Here is a 10,871-nt window from a genome sequence, read left to right as displayed (position 1 = left end):
CACCGATAGAATGAATCATTGCATACATCTAAATTTTTTTGTTCATATTTTTTTTTGAAGTTTTGAATTGTTGATTTCGCTTTTTTTTAGAAACCTACACGTAGCCCATCCTACATTTTGCCACTCTCTGCAGTAGCACCGAACACAATATAAACTTGCCTCTGACACGTGGGCCCACGGTGCAGTCCAAGGCTCAAGAAAAAAGGGAGAGAGAAAAAAAAAACTGGTAGCCCACCTCATCTGTCCATCTCGCCGGGTCGCGTCCCCGTCCCGTCCGCTTCCGTCAGCTCGCCCGCCGCCAAACCCTAACCCCGGCAGCGCCCACGCCGACGGAGAGAGGCGGCGGCGGCGGCCTGGATGCGAGCAGCCGCCCGCGTGGGCAATGGAGCTCGTCCCCTTCACGCCCGCCGCCGGAGCCGGAGCCCTCGTCGAGGCGGGCGGCGCGGGCTCGATCCCCGCGATGGTGGCGGCGCAGCAGGCGACGCTGCACGCGCAGGTGGACCAGCTCCAGCGCCTCGTCGTCGCCCAGTGCCACCTCACCGGCGTCAACCCGCTCGCCCAGGAGATGGTCAGGAGCTCCCTTCCTCCAATCTCTGCCCCTCCTACATTTTTCTCGATCTATGCAACTTGTATATTTTCTCTACCGGGACGAGCTTTGCGCACAAGTAGGGATTTCTGGGTAGTACACCCGATTGATTGCCATCAGAGCTTAGGTCGACTTTGGTAGCTTAGGTTCTTGCGAATTGGTAGCTTGACCTGGTAGTCCTTTTGGTGCTGTATGACGGGAGTTTCATATGCTTTGGCCAAATGGATACTGAATTGGAACGAGTCTGTAGTGGTCCACTACTCCAGGTGTGTTTATATCTAATATTTAGGTCCTAGTACATCCATGATAGTATGTAGTTTATGATTCTGATAACAGAATACTGCGAATTTAAACGACAGAGTTGTAACCTCGAGAAACTGAGAAATTGGAAGCTATATTTGGGTCAACAGGGTGCTGAACACTGATTTTGTAGCTACTCTGATGCCCACACCCCACAGTAGGTTTAGCTAAACATATAAATTTCTTCACTTCTTGGTCTGGCAAATGATATATAGTGAAATTAACTTATCTGTTCTGAATTATGGTATCTTAAGAGTGTATTTTAAATGGATGCTTAAGTTGTTTGATGAAGATAGTAGGATGTACTTTCTGTATCATTGCCAGTTTTGTGTTTTAGGCCCTTCATGCATGCTATGATGACTCTCTTGCCTTTTCAGAAAGTTGTTCATCTATGGACTAATCTTGCATTTGGTTGTTTCTTGCAGGCTGCTGGTGCATTGTCTATCAAGATAGGTGAGTTGTTTGTCTACATCGATTGGATTCAAATCTGCTCAGTTAATTTTTTCGAGACATTAGTAAAATATTTGATTAACTGCCACGAGCATAATTACTCAATAATTTGCAGATACGGAAAGTTTTATTGGATTTAAGCTTGACTGTGTCATGCATAAGAATCATTTTAAGAATTATTCCACAGTTACTATAATCAGTGTCTGCTATTCAACGCATTTCCTTACGATGGTTCAAATTTTGTAGGTAAAAAACCAAGGGATCTGTTGAATCCAAAAGCAGTTAATTCCATGCAGTCACTTTTTGCTGTGAAAGATACTATTGGCAAAAGAGAAACTCGGGAGATAAGCGCACTTTGTGGGGTTACTGTTACACAGGTCTGCTCTTTGTCTCACATGTGCTGTTGTTCTCTCTGTACGTTGATGTCTATACATATTTATGTGCTCTTATACACTTCTCTTAAGATTGATTTGGAATGAAATTATGCCCTTCATCATTTCATAACATATAAGTGAACAGTAGCTATTAAACTGGGTTCAAGCTTCAAAATAATCTTGATATTTTTTCCCTTTTGTTCTAGCTTGATTGCTTACAATGTGTTTGCTTCCTATCTCAAACATGAACTGATGATATCATATGAATTTCCTTTTCCTTGAGTTATTGTTGATAAGCTTTAACTCAATGGTTATAGGTCAGGGAGTTTTTTGCAAGTCAGCGTACGCGAGTAAGAAAAGCTGTCCGTTTGTCACGAGAGAAAGCACTCGAATTAGAGGCATCCAAGACGCCTAACAGTGTATGCTCCATGAGCAGTGAGCAGACACCTCTTGACATTGAGACACATGCTCAAGTTGTTGAACCTTTGAACACTTTAGGACCAGTAGAGATGTTGCAAAGCTCTTCTCAACAAGCAGACAGCCTGCAGAATTCTCTACAACCAGCAGAGGCCCCGCAGAATTCTTTACAACAAGCAGAGGCCCAGCAGAACACTGCAACCCCAACCTCAACCCCAACACCTGTCACCCCTATGGAAACAGCCGAACCAACGGATGCTAAGATTAATCCAGGCTCTGTTCAAAAGGAAACTAAACAAGAGGAAGTTGCACCAGGTGTTGAGTCAGAAGATAAAAAGTTCTTGGATAGTATCTTTGCCCTAATGCGGAAGGAGGAAACATTTTCGGGACAGGTCAAGTTGATGCAATGGATTCTTCAAATAAATAATGCGACGATTCTTAGTTGGTAAGATAGGCCTTATAGTACGTACAGAGCTTGAAATGATTATATTGGTCCTAGCTTCACCTTTCAATAACCGTGCAGGTTCTTAACAATGGGTGGTTTGACTATTGTGTCAACATGGCTGAGCGAAGCAGCTACTGAAGAGCAAACAACCGTTATTCTCGTCATTTTCAAGGTTCTTACTTTTTTCAGCTGGGCATGTATATGTCTATGGTATATTGGCATGTATTTTGAACTATCGTCTCATTGCTGTAGGTGCTTCTTCACCTTCCACTATATAAAGCTTTGCCAGTCCACATGTCAGCTGTTCTGCAAGCTGTTAACAGATTGCGGTTTTATAGGACACAAGGTGTGTAGAAAACGCCATGAGACTTAAAATTTTGCACATACTTATCGCATGATATTTGGCATGAAAAAGATGACTAATTGCAAACGATTAATAGTTTGATAATGTTTTGAAAGTCTAATTATGTTGTTAATTTATATGCCTACTTGTCCAGTACAGCATCGTTGAGATGCATTTTCCCATCTGGATTAGTTCTAGCATTTGCTTGTATCTCCTGTTCCACTGCTGTATCTCATGCATATATAGATTCTCTTAGTTTCTTGGGCTGTTTAGTAATACTTATCTGATTTTTGAAGATCAGACATATCCAGCAGGGCCAGGAACTTGCTCTCCAGATTGAGCAAAGTGCTCATACGGAGTCAAGCGTCGAAGAAACCTCAAAAAGATTTAATTTGTAAACAAAGGTGAGTTGTCCTTACTTGAACATTTGTGCTGTATTTCTATTGTTTGGCATTACGTTTTTTTGGAGGTTTCTATTGTGATCAGTTTTTTTTTTCTTTTGCAGGATAAGTGAGATTCTCCGTGATGACTCCTGGAGATCTGAAGTTGATATTACTGTAAGTATCTATCTAAGTAACGATATACATTGAGTACATACACATGTTCTGCTGTTTAATCGCTCTGGTCTATCAGGAGGAGATCCTTGCCTTGACTGAAGGTGCAAGTGAGAGCAGGTGCCCTTTAAATAGCTTAAACTGTAGACATGCTAAGTGATTTACATTACCTTTATTTTGGCTAGCAAGATATTGATTGACTTGGTCTGTGTGTCACTGTGCAGAAAGCCTGAGTCCAAGAAAACTCCATTGCTGCTCACAGCTTCTGCCGATGATTCATTTAAAAACAGTCCTGTGAAGCCAAGTATCCTTTCACTAAGTTTAAGTTCAGCACTACCAGTTTTACTTATCTTTTCTTAGCATACTATTGCCTGTATATAAAAGGCATTATATCTATTTTATTATTATTCCAATCACATGTATCTTATAGTTTTTCTTAGCAAATAGGGACTGCTTACCTAATTTGTACTTAGATCTGATGGCTTTTCTTGGTAGCTACATCAGTGTCTTGCACCTGTTACATAGAAGGACCCTTTAGGGACTTATAAATATTCAATTTGTCCACAAATGTCGTCTGGTTAAATTGATGTTACTAATAGCTTTCTTTTCCATTACAGCTTGCGAATCTGGCTATATTTGTCCTGAATACGCAGTGTTGCTGTTTATTGCAGTTTTAATGTGTAATATCCGTTCATGAATATGATAAGTTTATGGTTGTGCCTGTTGACTTCATAGTAGTCATTACTATTGATGCACCACCTGTATCATCTTTAAATTGAATGTTTTACCTTATTACTTCACTCGTCTTGATATTTATCATAGCTCAAACTGCCTGTGTGGACTTCCTTAGCTAATTTACAGAGTCCAAAGAGAAAAGAAAACTTCTACTTGTAGAGCATCCAAATCGGAAAGTTACCGGGAAGAATGTTCAATCTGCTAGGAGCTTATCTACAAATAATAGCAGACCATTATCCGCAGATGATATCCAAAAAGCAAAGATGCGTGCCATGTTTATGCAGGAGAAGTATGGCAAGGTTGACAAAAGTAAAGTGACTGATAAACTAGAGACGACAGAAACTCAAAAACCATCTGGATCGGTCAACTCAAATGTGCCTCCTATACCTTCAAGTCCCCCCACATCAACTACTAAACAACCTGTTGACCCAAGCCCATCAACTCTTATACAGAATGGAGTACCTTCGCCTGATAAGCCAGAAATCCTGGCGAGTCCAAAGCTAAACTTAGCTGCCAAAGAGAACTCCGTAGTGAAATTGGATTCCAAGAGGATTCGTTGGCAGATACCACCAGGTATACCTTTGCTTTGTGCTCCTTCACTTGCCCAAATTCTTAGAATGTTGGATATTTCAGAGTTCAAAAAACCTTTTTGGACAATGAGAACCAGTGAGATCATATGGTTAATGGAATGTTTCGCAGCTTGAGAACTTGAAGTGCATTGTCTTTTATTTGTAAGAAAAGATTTTGTGAATTGCGTAAACCGTAGCTTATACCAGGTCTTATCTCCAAAATCAATATGTTGAGACGAATCAGCTTCAGTTGAAATGGAGAAAAGTACACCTCAAAAGAATCTAGGCGTGAGTTATTTCTTTTGTTTGATCTCACATGCACCAGTTATATGGGCAACTTCCAACCGCTATGAATAACTCATCTGAGAAGCACTCAAATGAAGGTTCTCCAAAACAATGCTTGGCTGTAAATAGCTCTGCACTTGGTTCAACATTATGTACAATTTGCTGCAATGGCACGACAAATTAACAGTTACTGTTATCTCATGCGACCATATGAATACACGTGTAGTAGCACCATCCTTTCAGACTCGGTGCAATGCTAGAGTTACTTAAGTAATGTAGGATGTATGCTGAGTACATCCACAACGGTTAATACATGTACCCATGTTTAAACAGTTGCTAAGCATACTGAGCCGCAAGAACACAAACAAGGATGGAAATGGATTATGGTGTCATAGCATTTGACCTGGAAATCTGCATTGCACATGTTGCATTGAATTTTTTGCCCCTTCAAAATTCAAACACAAGCGGAAACAAGTACTGCTCTTTAAGCAAATTGAATAGTTGTGGTTTGGCCTGGTACATGCCATGCTGGTGCCTGGCGCTTCTGGCTTATGCAGGCTCTTTCGAAATCCTCCTACACATAATTATGCATCAACAGGCAACCAGTTCATAAAAAGAGTCCAGCATAACCTAAATTCAAACACAATCTGAATTTACTTGCCAAAAGCATTCAGCATTCAGGAGGTGCATTTTAGTTCATAACTCAGTGATTCCTGACAGCTGTAAACTGGTCAGATTATTTCTGGGGGTTTGCAGATGAGAAGCTCTGGGATCTTTGCCTGTATCAAATGCTCACACATTTACCCCCTTCTGTAGTTACATGGACCATGAAGAAACACTATGTTGTTTATTTAACTACAGATGGTGTTTGTTTGTGCCTTAATTTTCAGTGCATATGGGGAGTTTGTAATGTAAGTGTTATTATTTGGTCTTCTTTGACCTGCAGCTGTTGGTGTGTGACTGACTGTGGCTGTGATATGCCTATCCGTTTCTATATCAGAAGCAGCCTCTCATTGGCCCTTTCAGTTTTGTTACTTGTTTGCTGCAAAGTTTCATATAACCGGACATATGCTAGTGTCTGTAACAATCTTCAACTTGATATTTATGTAAATGGACTGCCTCACGTTTTTTATCATCGTTAATTCTCATAAACAATTCTTCCACAAAAGTCAAGTTTGCGTATCATGTGCTGCCGCTGACTAGGAAGATATTTCCGAGATACTGCTGATCGTTATGCTGTCAGCAGTTGCTGTTCCAATAACAATTAATGAAATACAAAAGCTATGAATTATATTAAACAAAAAAGAAATTAAGGATCTTGTTAGCCAAATCTTAGCTTGAAGAAGCAGCAGGTCGAATGATATATTCCAGCTATTTTAGCACAGCTGAGCTTAAATGCAAGGAATTTACCAGTTCATATCATTGTGTATTGCCTGTTGCAGCGATAAAAAAGTTATACTCCTTACTTTTTATACTTTCTGTATTTTATTAAGCTATTTCTTGAGCATGACCTGTACTATATTGGTTTCTGTTCATTGTTTGAAGTCTATTACCTCTTGTTGCAGAGGTATGGATAGACCCCTCGTGGAGTTTAAGTACTGGGGAAAATAGCAAGGAGCTTGATGTTCAAACACAGAGAAATCGACGTGGGAAGGAGACCTTTTATGCAAGTCTAAAGGACATTCCGTTGAACCCCAAGGACCCATGGGATTTGGAAATGGACTTTGATGACAGCCTGACCCCAGAAATTCCAATTGACCAGGCACCAGATGCTGACGCTATGGAGTCGGATAGCGTGGATGCAGCACCTCCTGACATTGGCTTTCCTGACGAAAACAAGCAAGTTGGATCAACCTTGTCATCATCTTTGACAGTTCCTGCTGGTGCTAACGGTGCAGCTACTGAGCCAGATCTTGAGCTGCTTGCAGTGCTGCTCAAGAATCCACAGCTTGTATTTGCACTGTCATCTAACCAGGTGGGGAACCTGCCAAACGATCAGACTGTCGCGCTTCTGGACATGCTGAAGCAGACTGGCCTTGGACTTTCGGAGCTGGTAAATAGTCTGGCTAACGGTGCTAGTGTTCCAAAAGAGCCTGAACCTGGCCCTGAAATGATCCCTACTTCACTTCCATCACCCACTCCTCCAAAAGATCTTCCAGCAAGTGTTAGTCTGCTGGCTCATTTTGTTTGTTTTCCAGTCTTAATGCTGCACGTTTTGTTCATATATGTGTATGTTCCCTTTGGCAGGCGGGCTGGAGATCTGAATTCCCAACGCAAGCGAGCGCAGCAAACTTGCCGCAGGCACATTTATCCAATAGAGGAAACACACCTCTGTCCAATGCAGTGGACAAAAGCTTCTCAAACGTTGTTAGTCTGTTGCCTTCACAACCTTATACTTCAGTTTCTGCCATGCCGGCACACATCCAAAGTAACATCCCGTCTCTACCTCAGTTGGCGGTCTCGGTAAATCCGCTAACTCAGCATGTTGCGCCTGTGAATAACCTGTTGAACAGAACTCCGGTACATCAGCATACCCAGCCATATGCTATGGTTTCTGATCCCGCTGCAGTGGCCATCCATCAGCAGCCAGCTGCAAATAAACCAGCCCATGAATTTCAGAACACCACAAATCCTGCTCCAGCACATTCCTTGACGCCTGATCCAAATGCATCTTATACGACACTCCCCTGGCAATCTAGTGCTGCTAATGTTGCCAGCACTGGACGAAGCACAACACCTGATCCAAATGCATCTTATACGACACTCCCCTGGCAATCTAGTGCTGCTAATGTTGCCACCACTGGACGAAGCACAACACCTGATCCAAATGCATCTTATACGACACTCCCCTGGCAATCTAGTGCTGCTAATGTTGCCAGCACTGGACGAAGCACAACACCTGATCCATGGGCTGCACGTACAACTAATTCATTTAATGACGCATCAGCGGCCTATCTTAACCAGAGTGCATACAACAACCAAAGCATGCAGACTACATACGATGCTTATGGTGCTATGCCAGTCCCATCCCAAGGACTGGCTAGAAATGGTTACGCTCAAACTTCGGAGTATCAGGTGTCGGGTCGTATAGCTCACCAGCGGCATTCGCTATCCCCGGAGCCTGGCGCTGCTAGAGTCTATGGTGGCACACAAGGGTACATTCCAGAGCCCTCGAAACTGGGGAATTATGGGCAACAAAACTATAATTCCGTGGCATCGAGGGACTGGAGTTCTGGGCAACCTAGCTACACTCCTGCTGAACCATCAAGGCAACAGAGCTACACTCCCGTGGAGCCTTCAAGGCAACAGAGCTACACACCAGCAGAGCAGCCTTCAAGGCAGTGGAGTTCCGGACAACAGAGCTACGCCCCAGCTGAACCATCAAGGCAACAAAGCTACACTACTGCAGAGACTTCAAGGCAGTGGAGCTCCGCGCAGCAGAGCTACACTACTGCAGAGACCTCAAGGCAGTGGAGCTCTGCGCAACAGAGCTACACTCCAGCTGAACCTTCGAGGCAGCAGAGCTACACTACAGCTGAACCTTCAAGGCAGTGGACCTCAGGGCAACAGGGCTACACTCCACCTGACCCTTCAAGGCAGTGGAGCTCCGGGCAGCAAAGTTACACGCCCGCCGATCCTAAGCGGACATGGAGCACGGCTAACCAGGGCCAAAACCCTGACACATCAAGGCAATGGACCACCGGGAAGCAAGATCATTACAATCCGAGCGACGGTCAAAATGCGTATGATCAGCGCCGAAGAAGACGATGGGAGTGATTTGTGCATACATTAGCTAATTCTTTGTGAGCTCTCTGATTGTGATGTTTGATTCGTTAATCCTGGTCTCTCTGATTGATGCAGAGGCCATCTAGAAAAATATACATCATGTAATGTAAACATGTAGTAGCAGCAGGTGGCGATGGGAGGTAACTAGAAAGAAAGAAGGAAACATGAAACTATAGTAGTTAGATGATGATAGGTCTGCATCAATGATAAGCCAAATTTTCTTTTCATCGCGCCTCGGTCGTTACAGAAGCGAATCTCGTTTTGGCTTCCGAACAATTGCCCCGAACGACGTCTCCCGTTTTGGCGACTTGTCTCTATCTTGGCATCTTTTGCACAATTTTTGTGTGTTGTAGAGGGACGCAAAGTAGCGTTCTAGGAAAAGTGGGCTTGTTCCTTTTTTCCGTATCACCAGTCAATTTCTTACCGACTTCCTTTTCCAACTGTTCACTCATTTTTCACACGTGTAAATCTGGTGTCCATTTGCTGGTCATTGAGCCAATTAGGGTGTAATTCCATATAGAATGATTTCTGAGATGGAAAAAGGAAACATGAAAAATAGATGTTTTTCATAGCCAACAGGTAATCACTTAAATACAACGTAATTTGTTCGGTCGTATGACTCGTATGAGACACCATCATTTTAACTTAAATTATCTTGATTAACTTTAATTTTCACATGTTCTTTTATGTTTATACAAGCATTAACTGCACAAATGATACTAACGAATAATCTATTTTATAACATTTTTTCCCTCGTTAGATGATGTGAAATGTACAAAAGAAAAACACCATTGCACTTGCATTAGGAATATGGAGAGTAAGGAACATCCAACTTACCTAAGAGCATCTCCAGACGGGCGTCCCCAAAGCGCCCCACGGCGTCGGATCGAGCGTTTGGGGGACGTGTTTCTTCATGCCGTGTTTGGGAACGTCGCTCCCCAGCCGCGTCCCCCAAACGCGCCCCAAAACTTTGAAATAACGCTGTATTTTTATTTTAATAGATAAAAGAAATTTGTAGTTACGGCGAAGAAATAACGCTCTACTAACAAAGCGGTGCAACATAAACAACTTGCATATAAAAACTTCGAAAAAACATAAACAAATTACATATAAAAACTTTTTTAAAAAATGAACTAATTTTTTAAACTACTTCTTCTTTGATGGCTCCGCCTCGTCGTCCTCACGGTGGCGCTTCCTGCTCGTCACCTCTTCCGAAGAGCCGGCGTTGTTCGATGTGTCGGAGGAATTTGTGCCCCCTCGTTGTCGACGGTGCTCGCCGGCTGCGCCTTCGCCTTCGCCCGGGCCCTTGCCCCCTTCTTTGCCGCCGCCTCCTCAGCCTCTTCCTCCTCTTCCTCGTCGGCCTCCCAATCGTCCTCGTTGTCTGTCGGCGGGGAACCAGAGCTGCTAGGCGTTACAACTCTGTCCCACCAATGGCATATCTTCCACCTATTTTTGTTGGAAGATATGCCATTGAATACACTAAAAAAGGTGATAGTCTTAATCATGTCATAGGAGGCAAGGTTTGTTGGAAAGGCGGCGATTGTGCCCTAATGTCGTAATGCCCTATTCTTGTTCAACTCTTGTTCCTCTCGCTACAATCGCCACAGTAGCCCCTACAATCATCCTCATCATCATCATCATCATCATCATCAAGGTTCCCACTAAATTTCCATAGTAGCCCCTAAAACCCCACGACGAGATATCCTCCTCATCGCTACCATCATAGCAACTTTTGCGTCCCTAGGGAATCCAACTCACGCGTTGTGAGTCCCTCCGCCCCACAGTTCAACTTGTCAGCAGGGGAGGTTGAAGTAGAGCATTATGTACGCACAATGTACGCTCGGTTTCTCAGACTTGGTCGCCCGGAGATGCTCATACATGTAGGTTGTTCGTGCATATATTCATTATATAATAAATGTATGTACACATTTGTGAGCGTCTGCGATTGTACCGTGTTTCGCAAAATGAAACCAATGAATAGAAAAATTCTCGGCTGGAGAGCTTTGTATAGTAGCTCTAAATCAAGG

The 10,871-nt window shown here is 43.1% G+C and overlaps 1 protein-coding gene across 1 annotated transcript; it reads left to right on the top strand.

Annotated features, from left to right (window-relative positions):
• Positions 1–382: 382 nt before the first annotated feature.
• Positions 383–9,071, top strand: LOC124660521 (homeobox protein LUMINIDEPENDENS-like). The gene is made up of 13 exons (XM_047198342.1): positions 383–568; positions 1,312–1,339; positions 1,583–1,713; positions 2,028–2,572; positions 2,651–2,744; positions 2,825–2,918; positions 3,217–3,319; positions 3,421–3,472; positions 3,549–3,589; positions 3,694–3,773; positions 4,331–4,777; positions 6,624–7,222; positions 7,306–9,071. The coding sequence occupies exons 1-13, from the start codon at positions 383–385 to the stop codon at positions 8,833–8,835; spliced, it is 3,930 nt and encodes a 1,309-aa protein (XP_047054298.1). The 3' UTR covers positions 8,836–9,071.
• The last annotated feature ends 1,800 nt before the right edge of the window (positions 9,072–10,871 follow it).

The sequence above is a fragment of the Lolium rigidum genome, chromosome 6 (genome assembly GCF_022539505.1).
Source record: "Lolium rigidum isolate FL_2022 chromosome 6, APGP_CSIRO_Lrig_0.1, whole genome shotgun sequence".
Taxonomy (NCBI): domain Eukaryota; kingdom Viridiplantae; phylum Streptophyta; class Magnoliopsida; order Poales; family Poaceae; genus Lolium; species Lolium rigidum.
This window is presented reverse-complemented; position numbering and strand designations above follow the sequence as displayed.